At 38.3% G+C, this 19,088-nt stretch overlaps 2 protein-coding genes across 2 annotated transcripts in view; both read left to right on the top strand.

The window, feature by feature from the left end:
- FNBP4 (formin binding protein 4) overlaps positions 1-12,343 on the top strand; it is a 36,520-nt gene extending 24,177 nt beyond the window's left edge. Inside the window, exons 16-17 of the mRNA XM_063093411.1 lie at positions 9,932-10,089; positions 11,285-12,343. Coding sequence (XP_062949481.1) covers positions 9,932-10,089; positions 11,285-11,375 — 249 coding nt within the window. The 3' untranslated portion in view covers positions 11,376-12,343. The remainder of the gene's footprint in view (positions 1-9,931; positions 10,090-11,284) is intronic.
- Positions 12,344-13,623: 1,280 nt separating this feature from the next.
- Positions 13,624-19,088, top strand: part of AGBL2 (AGBL carboxypeptidase 2) — a 35,134-nt gene continuing 29,669 nt past the window's right edge. Inside the window, exons 1-5 of the mRNA XM_063094187.1 lie at positions 13,624-14,061; positions 14,188-14,322; positions 14,574-14,637; positions 15,784-15,918; positions 18,517-18,570. Coding sequence (XP_062950257.1) covers positions 14,020-14,061; positions 14,188-14,322; positions 14,574-14,637; positions 15,784-15,918; positions 18,517-18,570 — 430 coding nt within the window. The 5' untranslated portion in view covers positions 13,624-14,019. The remainder of the gene's footprint in view (positions 14,062-14,187; positions 14,323-14,573; positions 14,638-15,783; positions 15,919-18,516; positions 18,571-19,088) is intronic.

Below are 19,088 nucleotides of genomic sequence, written 5' to 3'. Positions count from 1 at the left end.
ATGTTGAGCATTTTTTTCAGGTTCTTATTGGCCATTTATATATCATCTTTGGAAAAATGTCTCTTCATTTTCGAGTTGGGTTGTTTGTTGTTGAATTGTAACAGGTATATTCTATTCCTCTATAACAGATATGATTTACAACTATTTTTTCCCAGTCTATGGATTGTCTTTTCTTTCCTTTTTTTGTTATGGTGTCTTTTGAAGAGCAAACATTTTAAATTTAGATGAAGTCTGATTTATCAATTTTTTTTTTTTTTTTATGAATCATGCTTTTGGTATCATATCTAGAATCTTTTGCCAAATATAAGGTCATGAAGGTTTACCTGTGTTTTCTTCTAAGAGCTCTGTAGTTTTAGTATTTATATTTTGGTCATTGATCCATTTTGAGTTAATATTTATATATGGTGTAAGGTAGAGGTCCAGATTCATTCTTTTGCATGTACATATTCAGTTATCCCAACACCATTTGCTGAAGACACCATTCTTTCTCCACTAAACAGTCTTGGCATCCTTGATGAAAATCAATTGACCATATATGTATGGGTTTATTTCTAGACTCTCAGTTCTATTCCATTTATCTATATGTCTGTCCTTGTGCCAGTACTATATACTCTTTTGATGGCGGTAGCTTTGTAGTATGTTTTGAAACTGGGAAGTGTTAGTCCTTCAACTTTGTACTTTTTCAACATTGGCTATTTAGGGTCACTTGCAATTCCATATGAATTTGAGGATGAGCTGTTCAATTTCTGCACAAAAAGCCATTGGAATTGTTTTTTTAAGGCCATTGGAATTTTGATAGGGATTGAATTTACTCTGCAGATGTTTGGGTAGTATTGCCATTTTAACAAATTAGACCTTCCAATACATGAACATAAGATTCCTTTCCATTTATTTAGGTCTTTAATTTCTTACAGCAATGTCTTATAGTTTTCAGCATACAAGTCTTTCACCTTCTTGGTGAGATTTATTCCCAAATATTTTATTCTTTTGTATGTTATTGTTAATAGTTTTGTTTTAATTTACTTTTTAGATCGTTTATTGCTGGCGTATAGACACAGAACTGATTTTCGTGTGTTGATCTTGTATTCTGAAACTTTGCTGAATTCATTTATTAGCTCTAGTTGTGTGTGTGCATGTTTGTGTATTTGGGATTTTCTATATATCAACTCATGACATGAATGAATAGAGCCAGTTTTATTTCTTCCTTCCAATTTGGATGCCTTTTCTTTTTCTAATCTAATAGCAGTGGTGAACATGAGCATACTTATCCTTGCTCCTGATCCTATAAGGAAGGCTTTTGATGTTTCACCATTGAGTATGATGTTGTGGGGTGTTCATCAAGCTGAGGATGTTTCCTTATATTCCTAGTTTTCTGAATATTCTTACCATGACACACTTTTGGGTTTTGTCAAATGCTTGAATTGAATTACTCTTGCATTCTTGGGGTAAATTCCCATTGGTCATGGTGTATAATCCTTTTAATATGCTATTGGATTCGGTTTGCTAGTATATTCATGACAATTTTTGCAGCAATATTCATCAGGGATATTGGTCTGTAGGTTTTTTTTGCAGTGTCTTTATCTGGCTTTGGTAACAGGGTAATAATGCTGGCCTCATACAGTGAGTTAGGAAGTTTTCCCTTCATTTCCAATTTTGGGAGAGTTTGAAAAGATTTGGTGTTAATTTTTTTGTTTTTTATTGTCTGTCTGTTTTTGGTGGCCAGTTTGGGGATCTGAACCCTTGACCTTGGTGTTAGAACACCACACTCTAACCAGCAGAGCTAACCCGCCAGTTTAATACTTCTTTAAATGTTTAAGTTCATCGGTGATCTTTTTTTCTTTGTTGAGAAATTTTAGATTATTGATTCATGTTCTTTACTTTTAATAGATCTGTTCAGGTTTTCTATTTTTCTTTAGTCAATTTTGGTAATTTATGTGTTTCTAGTAAAGTGGCCATTTTTATCTAGTTTCTCTAATTTGTTTGGCATACAATTGTTGGTAATAATATTTTCATGATAATTTTTATTTCTGTGTGATTGACAGTAATACCCCACTTGTATTTCTGATTTAGTCATTTGTGGCTTCTCTTTTTATAGTCATGATAGCTAAAGGTTTGTGAGTTAGGTTGATCTTTTCCAAGAGTGAATTTTTGGTTTTGTTGATTATGTTATTTTTCTGTTCTGTATTTTGTTTATCCCTGCTCTCATCTTCATTATTTCCATTCTTCTGCTAGCTTTGAGTCTAGTTTCTTGAGGTATGCAGTTAGGTTACTTAGAGATCTTTTGTAATGTAAGCTTTTACAACTATAAGTTTCCCTCACAGCACTGTTTTCACAAGTTTGGGATGTTTTTCATTTTCATTCATCTCAAATTATTGCCTACTTTTTCTTGTAATTTCTTTTTACACATCAGTTCTTAAAAGCATAATATTTAATTTCTGCATAATTTTGAATTTTCCAGTTATTTTTCTGTTATTGATTTCAAACTTCATTCTTTTGTGGTCAGAGAAGATACTTGGTGTGATTTCAGTATTTTTACAATTATCGAGACATGCTTTATTGCCTAAAACATAGTCTGTCCTGGAGAATGTGCCCTTGAGAAAAGTGTGTAGTTTGTTATTGTTGGGTGGAGTGTTCTGCATATGCCTCTCAGGTTTATAGTGTTCAAGTCTTCTATTTCCATATTGGTTTTCTGTGTGGTGGTTCTATCCATTATTTATTTATTTATTTTAATTAATATATATATTTTTACATTCTATGATGTTGTTGCAGAGCAGTTGGGAGGTAGGGGAAGAGGGGAAAGGGAAAGGAAATGGGATGGAAGAAGGAGGGAGGAGGAGAAGTGGGATTGAGGCCTTTGGCACCCCCATCATTCCCACAGGGGAGACCAGAGGTCTTCCAGCAGTGGCTTGGTCATTGCCAGGCTGGGTACAGATGTCAGTGGGGTATGGCAGAAGCCCTCGCCTTCCACCACCCCAGCTTGGGAACCCGGGGCCCTTCATGATGCAGCTGGGTGGTCATTGCTGGGCTGGTTGCACGTGTTGGGAGGGTGTGGCCGAGGCCCTTAGCCCCCACCCTTGGGACTGGTTGTGGGTGTCAGGGGCATGGCAGAGACTCCTAGCCCTCCCCGCTTTCTGGCTTGGTAGCCCAGGGGACTTCTGGTCTTTCTAGGTGTTATACGTGTTCTTTGGTGAAATGAGACCTTTACTAGTTAACATCAAACTGTGTCTCTGGTTGTGGGCACTTTGTTTTTTCTGTCAGTTCTGTGTTGGATTTTTTGCTGTTCCCACCACTTAAACTCTGTGCTGGAACTAATTTGTTGTCCTTTGCTTACTTCTAAAATGGGGGAACTTCCTGTGGGGACCAGTACTTGAGCTCTGTGGTTGGCTAAATTGCTGCTTTGCTGCGGATTCCCTAGGGAAGGCTTTTTGTGCAGTTCAGGTTTTAATGATTGACTTTATAGGTATTTCCAGGTCTAATGAGATCTGGTGCACCTGGATTGTGTAGAAACTCTGGTCTGGGCCTGAGTCTTTTCATCAGACTGCACCCGATGCAGTTCTATATTCCTGACCAGTCTCCTCAGAGTGGTCCTATACTGATTGGGGTGCAGATCAGCTGTACTTGCTGTGCCCCATTGTTCCCCTGGTGGGCCATGCTCCAGTCCCTTGCGATGTCTCACCAGCCACTGAGTGGCTCCTTTTTTTCAGTTGTTGTGGCTCCTCACTCCTATGTGGATCTGCAAGAATCCTATTAGTTGTCTTGCTGGCCTGGGGGCCTCCAAGGCCCTCTTCTCCCCTTCCACTTCCAAGCAACTTCATCCAAAGGGCATAGTTGCAGCTTTTTTTTTTTCTTTTTTAAAGATGACCGGTAAGGGGATCTTAACCCTTGACTTGGTGTTGTCAGCACCACGCTCTCCAAAGTGAGCTAACCAGCCATTCTTATATAGGGATCCAAACCCATCGCCTTGGTGTTATCAGCACCACACTCTCCCAAGTGAGCCACGGGCCCGTCCTTAGCTGCAGCTTTTGCTGGCTCCTGCTCCATGCACTCAGCAGCTCCATTCTGGAAGTGGCAGGGGCTCAAAACGGTCAGAACTATTCTTTCTTTCTCTCATTTCTTTCTCTCATCGTGGCTTCTCCCCCCTTCATGCACTCTGTAGGTCTCTCCTCCTCTTCCCTTGAGCTCTAGTAGCTCCAGCTTGGCTGTCGTTGCTTTTTTATAGTTGTAAATTGGTTGATTTAGGGGAGAGAGTGATGCTGGGGACCATCTATTCCTCCATCTTTACCGGAAGTCCTGTTCTATCCATTATTGAAAGTGGGGTATGCAGTCTGTAATATTATTGTAGAACCATCTATTTCTCCCTTCCTTATGTCATTGTTTGCTTCATTTATTTAGGAGCTCCAATGTCTGGCAAGTACTCAGTTTTAATTGTTATATCTTATTGATGAATTGACCTTTCATCATTATAGAATGTCCTTCTTTGTATCTTATAAATCTTTTGTCTGATATTAATATAGCTACACCCTTCTTTCTTGGTTACAGTTTGCATGGAATATCTTTCTCTGTCCTTTCACTTTCAACCTATGCATATTCTCAGATATAAAGTGAGTCTCTTATAGACAGCATAAGTTGGATTGTTTTTTATTCATTCTACCAATATATCTTTGTCATTTTGTTGTTTTCTATATGTCTTACTTCTGTGTTCCTGTATTGATCTTCCTTTGTGTTGATTTTTTTTTTTTTTTTTTTTAAAGATGACTGGTAAGGGGATCTTAACCCTTGACTTGGTGTTGTCAGTACCACGCTCTCTGAAGTGAGCTAACTGGCCATCCCCTATATAGGGATCTAAACCCATGGCCTTTGTGTTATCAGCACCACACTCTCCCAAGTGAGCCCCCGGCTGGCCCTTGTGTTGGTTTTTTATAATTACATTTTGATTCTCTTCTCATTTCTTTTTGTGTATATTCTATAGATATTTTCTATTTTAAACTGATACAAACTTAACTTTAATTGCAGAAAGAAATTCTGCTTTAAGGTTCTACCCCTTCACACTATGTTACTGGAGTTACAAATTATGTTTTTATTTATTGTGTGCCCATTAACATAGATCCTCAAATTTTTTTAATGCTTTTGTCTCTTACATCTTGTAGAATTAAAAACTAGGATTACCAACCAAAATTACAGTAATACTGGTTTTTATATACGTCCATGTACAAGGGTGCTTTATAAAGTTCGTAGGAAAATAGAAATAAAAGATAATAGGAATCTTTCCATGAACTTTTTGAAGTACCCTCATATTTACTTTTACAGGAGAGCTTTATATTTTTGTATGACAAGTTACTGTTTAGCATTCTTTCACTCCAACGAAGGACTCACTTTAGCATTTTGTGTAGGGCATGGTTAGTGGTAAGGAACTTCCTCAGCTTTTATTTATCTGGAATATCTTAATTTCTCTTTTATTTTTGAAGGGCAGTTTTGCTGGATACAGAATTCTCGGTTGATATCACAGCACTTTAAATTATCCCATTGCCTTATGGCCAATGTTTCTGCTGAGAAATTTGCTGGTGTCACGGATCCCTTGTACATGATGAGTCACTTTTTTTTTCCTGCTTTCTATATTGTTTTTAGCTTTTTTTTTTTTTTAAGATTTTTACTGTGTATTAATACTCTTGTGAAAAATCTGCACAGTCATCGCAGATAAAGTCATTGAAGAATCTATACTCCTGCTTTTTGCCATTGGTCTTTGCAATCCCCTGACTTACTTTGTTCTGTTCTTGCATTCCTTTTGCTGTTTTCTTGAGGTTTTTATCCTTCTCATTCAGGCCATGTCTTACAAGTTTATGTTTGGGTTCATTTTTCTTTGCATAATTCAAGGAATCATAAATCATGCCAAAGCCAGTTGTCTTGCTACCACCAAAATGAGTTCTGAATACAAATACACAGGTGACATCTGGTGTGGTCTTGTACTTTTGACTAGCTTTTCCCAAATTCCTGTCTTAGATACTGTTGCCTTCCCAGGGTGAATGACGTCAACAACCATTTGTTTTCTCTGAAGTAGTAAGTTGGTCACAAACTTCCTGGTCCACATAGTTACTGTGTCACTCATGATGGCAGTCAATCCTCAGGCAGCCAGGGAGGGAAAAAAACATGTTTATATTTTGACAATTTAAATATAATGTGTCTCAATGTAGATCTTTTTGGATTGATCCTGCATAGAGTTTGTTGAGCTTCTTGGATGTTTAATATCCATGTCTTTCCTTAACTTTGGGATATTTTGGACCATTCTTCAACAAGCTCTCTGCCCCTCTTTTCATTCTTTTTTTTTTTTCTTTGCATTTTAAATTATTTTACTGTGAAAAATTTCAAACTTACTCTCTTCTTATTCTTGAAGTCCCATAATGTATATATTGGTCCACTTTATGGTGTCCCGTAAGTCACTTAGGCTCTGTTCACTTTGCTTCATTCTCTTTCTGCTCCTAAGACTTAATAATTTCACATGACCTGTCTTTGAGTTCACTGATTCATTCTTCTGCCTGTTCAAGTCTTCAGTTGAATGCTTAGTGAGTTTTTCATTTTAGTTAGTGTATTTTTAGCTTCAGGATTACTGTTTCTTTTTCATAATTTCTTTCTCTTCATTGATACAGGTTGAGTATCTCTTATCTGAAATGCTTGGGACCAGAAGCATTTCAGATTTCAAATTTTTTCAGATTTTGGAGTATTTGCATTATACTTAGCAGTTGAGCATCCCAAATATGAAAATACAAAATCAGAAATGCTCCCATGAGTATTTTCTTTGAGCATCATGTTGGCGCTGAAACAGTTTCGAGTTTTGGAGCATTTCAGATTTTTGGATTTGGGATGTTCAACCTATATTCTCACTTTGTTCATATACAATGTTCCTAATTTCCTTTAGGTGTTTGTGTTTTCCTCTAGTGCTTTGAGCACATTTAAGACAATTAGTCTTTGTTTGGTTAAGTTCAAAGCCTGTGATCCTTTATGGTCAGTTTCTGAAGATTATTTTGGTCCTTTGAATGAGATGATTTTGGTCTGAACTGGGAGATTGACCACTTCCTCCCAGCTGCACTGGGAAGTGGAGCAAGGGACAGCAAAAATGCCACGTATTTTCCTACTGTTTTTAGTGTGGCTTTTTCTTGATTGAGTGTTCACTTGGTTGCTGCAGATCTTTGCCTGGTTTCCAGAGCTTCCACAAAGCTATTTTAGTCAGTCAATATTTGTTTCCATGATGTTTCCATGGGGGATTGGGAACCTGGAGCTTCATAGTCTGCTATTTTGCTGACTTCAAACTTTACCTACATGGTGCTTTTGTTTTGGTTTTTGATGGCCAACCAGCTATTTTTGAATGCCCTAATTTCCCAAAGAAACTCATAAGCTTTTCCTTCCAGTGTCCTAGTGCTCTTTTGTTTGCCTCAACTGTCTCCTTTTGCTCCAAGAGTCAGCAGGCTGTTTATTTGCCTTACAATGGTTCAAGTAACCACCCTGAATGAATTTTGAGTTAGGCCATAACTTGCCTTGCCCCAGTCCTTCAAGGGACAAGCATAATTCTTTACAAATAAAGTCTGCTTTGCTCACTCTGGAATCGGGGATCAGCATTTCACACTGGGAAAGCAGGCTGCTTCATTCACAACCTTCAGATTGGCTGGCCAGTTATTAGTTCAGTTGGTTAGAGTGCGGTGTTATAACACCAAGGTTGCCAGCCACCAAAAACAATTAAAAAAACCTTCAGGTTGTCTTCAAAACCACCACCAAGCTGGGGAAAAGGGTAGGGCAAGGGCAAGGGCAATGGGATGATTCACATACCTTTTCTAATACTTGTAAGTTGCCTTTTTCTTGATTCAGTCTTCATTTAATCACTGTTAACCTTTGCCTATTTTCCAGAATTCTGATCGAGTTGATTCTGACAGTTTTTGCTTGATGTTTCCATTGTTTTTGTGAAGGAATGGGCTTATGGAGCTACCAAGTCCACCATTTTTGCTGACATCCCCATAAATCTCCCTTTAATCACACAAAAATAACAGCATATTTCTGGGCTGAATCAGTTGTTATTCAAGTTGATTCCGTGGTTCCAGAAATTATCTGGATGTGAAGTAAATGTTATAAAAATCACAAGTGACAATTAGGACAGTGTCTTGAGCAGACTGTTGTCAAGCTACTAACCATAGCATATATAGTTCTCCTGAGCCAATATACTGTTTACCACTTCCATGCCTTTATTTTGTCCACGAGTCGCACTACTGTTCATTGTATACACAGGTAAATAGGAACAACCAGTATTCAGAAATCATTTCCTATATGAAGCCTTCCCAGGCACTCTTCCTCCAGTCCTCCAAGAGAGGTAATTACTTCTTCCATTTCATTCAACAGGTAATTTTTTAGCCAGTCATGCTTTTATTATCTTGTAAATAATACTTTGAAATTTCAGAATGCTAAGATAATATATCATTTTTACATAACTGATACCTAAAAAGAAATGGTGACCTTCCTCCTGTTGTGACAGGTGGTTTATTTTATTTATTTATTTTGGGGCAGCTGGCTGTTACAGGAGGTGACAGGTCATTTTAATGCCTCTTATATTCAAGAATATTTGGGACAAATATATATTTCCATTCTTTTTGCTGAAGAATCTCATGGGCAGCTTACTAGAAAATAAACTAAAAAGGCTGGCCGGTTAGCTCTCTTGGGAGAGCGTTGGTACTGGGAACACCATGGTCAAGGGTTCATATCCCCATACTAGCCAGCCACCAAAAAAATGAAAAGAGAAAGAAAAAAAGGAGTTCTAACCATTTAATCTTTCTCCCTTCAACTGCCGTGTTCCCCTATTTAAAATGTGCTCAAACAGCCTATGCAACTCTTTGGATCCATGGATCAAGTGTGATAGGCCATACATAACTTCTAAAAAATAACTTATTTTCTTTCCCATGACCAATAGGAATGAAATGTGCTAAAAATTCACTAAACCTACATAAGTCAAAGTGAATCAGCAGTGACTATACCTAGATCTGTGGTTTTTAATCTTGTTTGTAGATGTTAAGTGAGAGGTTTTACCTCAGTGAGTGCTCGGTTGGTTCCATGCAAACCCGGAATGGGCTGGGTTGGAGCTTGTTGAAGAGGGTGTGTATGCAGTGGACATGTTGTGCCACAGGTGAAATGACAGAATAGAATGAGGGGATTATATGTGGAGGAAGCTGAAGTTCTGAACACGATAGATGGGTATTCATTCCCCCCGAAAGTTAAGAGCTGTCAGTGATAGCCAGAATAGGGATTCAGGGAGGGAGACAAGTAACACAAAAAGACTGAAAATGTTAAGCTTATTTTCTCAGATTTTGGGGATCTTATTCAAGAAATCTATTTGTCTCAAATGCAGGCAAGAAAATTAACTTGGGCCGCCATACCCATGTGTGTCCTCACATGAGTACAGCACTCAGTCACTCCTACCACTTGAACTTGAGCTCATATTTGTTGAGCTTTATGGGAGGCTGGCCAGTTAGCTTAGTTGTAACACCAAGGTCGTGGGTTCAGATCCCCATACTGGCCAGCTGCTGGAAAATAAATAAATAAGGATAGGGATAAAATTGGTCTTATCAATGTACAATATAGCAGCTTTCTAATTTCACATAGCTAAAACTTGCGATTTAGCAGTGAATCTAGACAAAATAGACAAAAATCTCTAATTTTGTAGAGCTTTTCTTCTGGCAGGGGTAGACTGGGGAGACAGATAAGCCAAAAATATATGTTCGATGTTTTTAAAAGCAGTGAAGAAAAATAAGCCATGTGAGAGGACAGAAAGTAGTCTTTGGAAGGTGGTGCTATTTCAGATAGGCAGTTAGGGAAGGCCGCTTTTCTCGTCTCCAGAGCAGAGGATTCATTTCCTTATTTTATGTATTGTATTCCTTTTGACCTTTAATCTGTGTTACAGGCAAAGAAGAGTAAAACCAAAATGCCATCTTTGGTAAAGAAATGGCAGAGTATCCAGCGTGAGTTAGATGAAGAGGAGAACTCTAGTTCCAGTGAAGAAGACCGGGAGTCAACTGCGCAGAAGCGAATTGAAGAGTGGAAACAGCAGCAGCTGGTCAGGTAAAAGAAAGGGAATCACAGACGGGTGGGTTGTAGTTGCTGTTGTCTTAGAACAGTGATATTTTAGAATCACAGCCCTTAATTGTTTTTATTCTTTATAAACGTATCTAAAACAGCTTTTGTTTTTGTTTTGGTGGCTGGCCGTTGTGGGGATCTGAATAAAAGTTTGTAATTCATAGAAATGTTTATTTCCTTATAAGTCATCATCTAGTCTTTTTTCATACTTTCTCTTACCGATCATCTTAGGCAAAGGACCATCTTAACCTCAATATATCAGGAAAAGTAGTCATCATTTACCATCTAGATACCATGGATCCTTTCCTAATATATATTTTTTAACTTATTTTACAAATAACTTACAGAAGTAAGAATAAAAGGATAGGGAGATAATTTTGTTAGCAATTTTAAAAAGAATTTAAACATAGCAAATCAAATTTTTATTTCATATCTTCTTAGTTTTGAAGGTATGCATACTGAAATGAGCTACATGCTGTGAATGCAGCTAACTGTTCATCAGATGTCAGTGTATAAACCTGGAACATAACCATCTCATTAATACTGATGCCAGATTTCATATTTGTCTCTGATAGGTTCTAGCTTATTTTGGACTTATTAAAGGGTCCAGTGTACCCATTCTGATAATTGCAAGATAGAATTTAAGTTTCAACCCTTACAAATAGAATTGCGTAAAAGAGAAACTGAAAAACATTAGATCCAAGATTTCCTGATAGTATATTGAGGGATAAATATATCTGTCTTGAAGAGTCATAACTCCTATGGGCTAAGAAAAACTTGTATAAGAATGTGTTTTATTCCATCAGTGTGCTATTAATGGTTACCAGAGATATATCTATATAAAATAAATTCACTTACATATATACAAAAAACTACACAGAGAGTGTGTGTGTTTGGTAGAACCATCAGAAATTTGATGGAGAATACACTGATATCTAGCTGAGAAACTAGAAACATTTTCATAAATAGATGTGATCGGGTTTTTGTTTTAGATATAGACTTTTATTTGTTTTGCTAGGAAATGAACAGTTTCTTTTTTTCTTTTTTGGGTGACCGGCTGGTATGGGGATCCAAACCCATGACACTGGTGTTATAAGTCTGCACTCTGATCAGCTGAGCTAACTGGCCAGTGCTCATTCTTTTTCTTTCCAGTGAAGTAATCTGTGTGTTGTTTTCACAGTGGCATGGCAGAGAGAAATGCTAACTTTGAAGCCCTTCCTGAGGATTGGCGAGCAAGACTGAAGAGAAGGAAAATGGCTCCAAACACATAGTTTTCAAATTTTTTTAAAAAATTTTTTATTATTTGTTTTGTGTTCAGTTCAGAGTCTTAACCAGTTTTACTGTTGTCAAATAAACTATAAATGTTATGGGGGAGAGCAAACGTGTATAAAGTTTTCACATTCGTGAAATGTAATTTTTCTATTTTGCTGAAAGGTGAGGTGATTGGAATTGCTTTAACCTGCCTTCCCTTATTCTCACACTGGCAAACTTAGCATGTTATGTATATTAACTTCATCAGTCTTGAAGAACATTTGGCTCATGAGTACGACATGTCTGTAAAGGACTGACTCACTGACAAAAGGTGAAGCATTTTTATGCCTAATAGAGGCTCATTTACTTCCTAATGTGGTGTGCTCTCTCTCATTATCTTCTACTCCAGAACAAGTGCAATTCAGAAGGCAGCTTTGTATTCTATCTTGCTTGACTGGGATTGTCAGGATCTCTTTCAGACCTCTTCCTCTACTCTGCCACCCCTGAAGTGCTGAGGTCTGTTAAGTGTTTTACCTTGTGCTGGTAGATGGCCACACTCTTTAGAGTAATTCTTTCTCACAAATTCCAGAACTGATAGCTCAGTCATTTCACACACTAGGTGGCATATTTAAGTCTTAATATAAGCAGCAGCAGGTGGGGGTTAATATCCTTGATTTTGAGGATTTTACCCTCAAGTATGTGGCAGTAAATGTAACAAGAGCCACTCTATGTATTAATGTCTCTCCATTGTCTTACCCTGTTCCAAAATTCACCTCCCTTCTTTATGTGAATGTACTTTCCATAAAATTCCAGTATTTAAAAAGCAGTTTACTGTTCTGTACTTTCTATTGTATCACAATCAGGTAAAAGTCACTTTAAACTGAAGAAAAGGCAAATTGTGTTTTAAAACTGTTTGTATTTCTCCAGTTTCGAACCTTCCTTGTAAATTTGTGTATATGCACTAATAAAGCTTTTTTTATACTTCTGATTGTTTATCGTTTTGCTCTTCTAAGTCTGTTACCCATGATTATGTAACCAGGACTTATTTTAAGTCAATTCTTAATTTTTTTTTTTATTATTATTTATAGTCAAATACAGTGTGAGGCATGTGCAAACACTGAAGAACAGCTTTCAGGAAAGAGCAGCAGGATCTTGAGTGGGAAAGTAGGGGGAGTGGGGGGACAGAGTTAGAAAAACAAACCTCTAGTACATTAGTCTCCCCTTATCAAAACCTCAGAGTACTGGACTCTATATATACTGTTTTTTTTCCATGTACATATAATATACCTGTAATAAAGTTTGATTTATAAATTAGGTACAAGAGAGATTAACAATAACATAAAATAGAACAGTTATAAAAATATACTGTAATGTTCTGTGAATGTGGTCTCTCAAAATATCTTATCCTATTGTACCATACTCACTTATTTTCAGTTGACTGTGGGTAACTTGAAACCATGGATAAGCGGGACTACTGTACCAAGATGGTGCTGTGTGACCTAAATTTTTGGAATTTAGACCCTATCTATAATATTAGCTAATATATGACCTACTTAAGTCCTGGAAATGATGTAATGTGGTTAACATTTTGAAAAAAATAAAGGTGCTTTAGAGCTTTTTTTCTTTGATTATAAAAGTAATAATGTACTTACGGTTTGATTCATATAAAGTTAACCAAAGACACATAAAGTTAATCAACAATAGTTTGGCTTTTATTCCAGTATATTTCTATGCACATAATTAAAATTTTTTACCTAATGTATGAGAGTGTTGGATTTTATTTACCATTACACTAATACATATTGGGATGACTATTTTGTACATAAAATTGTTTTTCTTGTTATTTGCATAAATTTCTGCAAATAAAGGCTATCAACTGGCGTGCTTTTAATTTGCTAACTTTGTTTCTTGTAGTTTTTCAGTGTACGAGGTAATTTTCCAATTTTGGCTACAGGATGGAGAGAATAAATACGAAGGTGAAAGAGGCCCCCTTAGAACAGTGAATAACAGTTACCTAAAGCTAAGGAACAGCAAGCGATCTTGGGAATGTGTTGAGTACTGACGTTGTGCCCCTCAATCTGATTTCGATTCCTAGATTGGGGCTGTAATGAGTGAGGGGGTTAGAATGAGTCTGCCGGCCAGGGGTCAACCTTCCCGGGCTCCGTTTCCCCCGTGGGGGCGGGGCCTAGCTCCCGGAAGCGCCCGGCTGCCCCGCCCTTCTTCCGCTCCCCGCTCGCGGTTGCCAGGCTACCTAGGCCGTCGCAGAAAGCGGTGGCTGGTAAACTCTGCGAGTGTGTCCTCCGTCGGGTGCACGGCTGGACTCAGTACCCTGGGCTCCATCCTAGCGGGGGTCCCTCTGCTGCCGCGGCGTCGCGCCCACTCTTGCTGGCCAGGACGGGACGCGGAGGTGGTGGCGCTCTTCGTTTGCTCTCCCCGCGACCTTTCCCGTCACCTCGTTCCCCAGACCCGGCAGCTCTGAAGCCCTGAATTTCTTTCTCAGGGGCCACACTCCCGACCCTTGACCTTTCTTTCCATCTCCTCCGAAGCGACTACCGTGTGCCCGCACCCTCATTGCTTTCACTTTCCAGTGGCGTCCTGGTGGCAGGCATCTCTCTTCTCAGGGAGAGAGCAGCATGTCGCCAGCAAGGGTCCCGGCGCCTCAGGATGAAGAGGCGGGAAGACAGGCCGTCCTCCCTGACTGCTCAGGTGCGCCTCGGCCTCTTGGCGGGAGGAGAGGCTGGGTTGTCGGGGTTTCCTGAGTGGGAGCCGGAGGAGGAGTGCTAAGGGGGGCTGTATCGGCAGTGTTTTCACTTGTCCTGTTCTGGTTTGTAGCTTCTCCTGTGTAATCAGCTGCCCCTTTGGAAATTGGGCAGGGGTTGCGGCTGGATGCCGGTGTCACGACTGGTCTCGAGTATACGATGCAGAAATAACATGTTCCCAGCACTGGAAACAGAGATAAAGCAGGAGGTCGGTGCACGCCCCCCAACGGGAACTCCACAGAAATCCAATACTAGATCCAAAAGTATATTCTGGTGGCACCTTTTTCCAGGTGGAGATCTTGATCCCCAAGATAGAATAATCCGGATGAAAGTCTTTCACTTGATTTGTTTACAGAAGTCCTCAAGTACACTGTCCTATGAACAACGCTTGTGTACTTTTTAGCAGTTCAGTATCATTTGAAAGGACTTTCCTGATTAAGATGGCCTTTCCTTTCACAGACTCTTCCTGATCCCTATGAAGACTTTATGTACCATCACCTCCAGTATTATGGCTACTTCAGAGGTAATACATTTCTTATCTAGCATCACCTTTCCTGGGTTCCCAAAGTGAATTGTTTTATTAACTTGGAGAGTTGTGCTTGGGTCAACTAATAAATGATTTTTCCAGTACCGTTAGTGAACGTACTTTCTTTCCCCATTGATCTGCTATGCCACCTGTGTCAAGTGACAGTCACTATGTACAAGGGTTTGTTCGTGGGCTCTCTAGTTCACTGGTCTGTTTGTCTATCCTTGCACCATTACTATTATCTCTTAATTACTGTATGGCATTAAAAAGAAAATTCTTGATAATTTGGAAAGGCATGTCCTCCCACCTTGTTGTTCTCCAAAAGCATCTTGGCTATTCTTGAATCTTTTTCTTTCTACTTGAATTTTAGAATTGGCTTGTGACGTTTAAAAAAACTATTGGGATTGCATTGTATCTATAGATCAAATTTCACAAGAAATGTCTATTTTCTAATACTGGCTTCTCCAATCTATGAATACAATATATTTCTCCATTTACTTAGGTTTTCTTTAATGTCTTCCAATAAAGATTTACAGTTTTTTTCATAGTATTTCATATTTTTATGCTATTATAAATGTTATTGTCAAATTTTAATTTTCTAACTTTTTGCTGGTATGTAGAAAAATGGAGTTTTTAATATTGGTTTTATTTCTACTCACCTTGTTAAACTTTCTTAATAACTATTTCATTTTCTAGGTGGTTACTAGTTTGTTGAAAACTGAATTTCCAGTTTGCCAGATTTAGCAGATGCCCTCAGGACAAAGTAGCTTCTGGCATCTGTGCTCCACTCCTGCTCTGATCCCTACCTTCTCTCGGGTTCGGCTCTCTTGGCAGCTTCTTTCCTCAACTGGGTCTTTCTGCCTCCCGAGCTGTTTCTCATTCCACGACACCATGCTGCTTCTCAAGTCCCCTTCTCATTCTCTTGTTTTCTCAGTTGTAAAGTGGGTATAATTAACGCTTAACTCACATAAATTGGAACGTGAGAGCTCTGTGAAAAATGGGAAGTATTCATTGTAACGACCTTTGGTGGTGGGTCGTGATAGAAGTAGGGGTGCTTTGGGGAGTAGTGTTTTGTTATTGACCTAGATGTTAGAAGTGATGAGCCAGCCTTCCAGCAACTTTAACTAAACCACCTATTCTTAGCTCAGAGAGGCAGTTTACCAAACTCTGCTACGCAACAACACGTTTGGAGGAATAACCCTCGATACCTGTTGAATAGCTCTTTGGGGGAAAGAGATGATTTGAAGCTGGACACCCTGAAAAAGGAGACACTTGTGTGTGAGTAATAATCAGCGCGTGTGACCCCCAGAACCTCACTGCCTTGACAACTTCTCCAGGTATTCAGGAGAACATAGCCTAACATGGGCAAGGCTTCAGCCCCTGTTTCTGACATCAATCAAAAATGTTCTCTCTAGATCTTCTTTTGGTTGTAGGTTTATTAAAATACTGTACATTCTGGGGTATCTTCCTACAAATTTTGGAAAACATATTGATTTTTCACACAGTTTTGATGGATATACTTGTTAGGACTCTTTGCTTAAGAGTAGAAAAAACCAATTCCAGCTAGTTTAAGCAGCAGTTTCTTCTGGAATCCAAGGACAGGAATGCAGTTGAATTTCTCTCTTAATACGTATCTAACAAAACATCAATCCATTTCTCTGTTCTCCATGTCCACCCCCACCCCTCAGTCCAAACTATCATCATTTCTCACTATTGAAACAGCCTCCTAATTGGTGTCCTGGATTCTCTTGTTCCGTGCTGACCTCCCCAATCCATTTTCCACACAGCTACGTCCTTTTCTATATGCAAATCTGATTGTATCCCTTTTTTACTCGAAACCTTTGAATAACACAAGATCCAAAAGCCATAAAACATAATACTGATAATTTTTTAAGCAAATATTTAAACTTCTGTGTGGAAAAAATACCATTAAAAAAGTAAAAGGACAAACTGAAAAAAAATTTTTGCAAATATTTTAAAAGGTCAATTTTCTTAACATATAATAACTATTACAAATCAATAAGTAAAAAATGACCAAATAGAAAAATGAGCAAAAGAAAAATGAGTAAGCATTTTATAGAAAAACAAACACAGATAGTCAATAACCTTATGAAAACATACTCAACTTCACTACTTATTAACGATGCAAATCAACGGGCTGGCCCGTGGCTCACTCGAGAGAGTGCAGTGCTGATAACACCAAGGCCATGGGTTCGGATCCCATATAGGGATGGCTGGTTAGCTCACTAGCTGAGCGTGGTGTTGACAACACCAAGCCAAGGGTTGAGATCCCCTTACCAGTCATCTTTAAAAAAAATAAAAATAATAAAAATAAATAAAGATGCAAATCAAAACGTCAAGGTACCATTGTTTTAACTATGAGATTTGGGCAAAAGATTTAAAAAATGTTATACCTATTGTAGGTTAGGGTTTGGGGGAACACACTTTCCTATACTGCTATTGGGAATGTGAATAGGTAGAGTATTTTAGGAAGGCAATTTGGCAATAGCTTACACTTTGATATAGCAATTCCATTTTCAGATATGTATTTTGTATGTTTGCTCACACCAATTCCTGACGGCTCTTTCACTCTGCATCCAAGAGCTCCTTGCAGGGAGTAGAAAGGCAAGCACTAGCAAAGGGTTGACAAGCGTTAAGCCAAGGAGACTGGTCAGGGTGGGATGGCTCAGGAGCCAACTGACCCTCCGCTTCAGTTTTCTTGTGTCCCATTTGCTGACACTCGAAATTCCATTAATAAAACAATTGCCAGTCTTCACATAATAAAAATGTAAAATTCAACAACAACGTGAATGAGTTTTAGTAAGAGTATAATTGATAATCTTTTTTTTTCTGTTTTGATCGTTGGAGTGAGGAAAATATTTTATTTTTATAGCAAAGGGTTTATTATGTTTTGTTTGTTTATTTGTTTTTTAACCAGAAAAGTACAAAGGAAAAAAATAATGGATTAGAATCTGCTTTAAAAAAAAAAAAAAAGGAATATGGGGGTACTTTTTTGAAGTACCCTCATATATAAGGTTAGAAAATTCAAATGATAGAAGAAAGCACAAGGTGAAGACTGTAAGTCCTCGCTGCCCCACCTTTAATATAGGAGGGAAAAAAAATGCACATCTCTCTCTGTCTCTCTCTCTTCATGTGTCTACATATTTTTTCCTTTTAATTGCACACATAGGGGATCCTATATACAATCTTTGATTTTTGTTGTTGTTCAATGTATGTTAGAGGTTATTTTCATATGTGTGCAAAAAAACCCTACCTCATTCTTTTTAAAGGCACCTATAGTATTCCATCTCATTAATGTATCATAATTATTTTAACTCCTCTTTTGTTGGATGCCTTGGTTTTTTTCATTTTTTCGTTATTTGAATATTGCTACAGTGAGCACCTTTGTATATGTATAGTGATAAACTTGCGTGAGAAAAACTTCAAGGTAAATTCTTAGCAGTGGGATGGCTGGATCAAAGAGTATGTGTATTATAAACCCTATTAGATAATGCCAAACTGCTTTCCAGAAAGGTTGTACCAATTTGTTCTCTTGACAGTGGGTTCTGAAAGTACCTGTTGACTTACAACTTTGCCAGGATGATTGTGAAAACACATAAATGTTTTTCCTGTTCATTAGGTAAAAAACTGGTATCTACTTGTCACTTTGATTTCTTTAATTATGAGTGAAATTGAACAGTTTTATCATCTTTTAAAATATTTATTGCCTTTTACCCCATTAAACCATGGGGAAAAGTTTTAGATAGAAATACAGGGGCCCAAAGTGGGCGTGAGAGATGAGAAGGGGTGGGGTACGTTGGGCAAAAAAAGAAAAAGATCCTTGGACAAATGATGCCTCCTTCTTCCTCTTTCTAGGGCCTACTTGTTTGTCTTCAACTGTGCACAGACAGATGGAGGCTGTAAGCAGAGGTATTTCATGTCCTTCCAGACCAGGAAATTCAGACTCCTTCATGGGAATATGTCTTCACTTCCTACTCTCCCCACCAGAGCTGAGAATTACCAGGCAGGCCTGGGATTCATGTCTGATGGGCACTAAGGGGCCTTCAGCCTTAGTTTAAGGTTCTTCTCCTTTTCATTCCCTTTCCTTTTTTTTTTTTTTTTTTCCTTTGGTGGCTGGCTGGTTAAGAGGGATCTGATCCCTTGACCTTGGTGTTGTCAGCTCCATGCTCTAACCCAAGTGAGCCAACCAGCCATTTCTTGTCTTTTCTTTCTTCCTCTCATTTCCTCTCTTTCCGTCTCCCTGAAAGCCTTTCTTTTCCTTCCTTTTTTCTCATTCTCCCTTTTCCCACGGGCTCTTCCTCTCTTCTGCCTTCTCACTCCTTCTCTGCCCCTCCCCTTTCTATCCTCTTTGTTTTATAAGTCTTTCTGTCCTTTGAATAGTTATATTATGGACCTGAAATTTAATGTGTAAGTTGTTTCACTATAGT

The sequence above is a fragment of the Cynocephalus volans genome, chromosome 4 (genome assembly GCF_027409185.1).
Source record: "Cynocephalus volans isolate mCynVol1 chromosome 4, mCynVol1.pri, whole genome shotgun sequence".
Lineage (NCBI taxonomy): Eukaryota > Metazoa > Chordata > Mammalia > Dermoptera > Cynocephalidae > Cynocephalus > Cynocephalus volans.
Note: the sequence above shows the minus strand (reverse complement) of the source record. Positions and strands in the feature narration are given on the sequence as shown.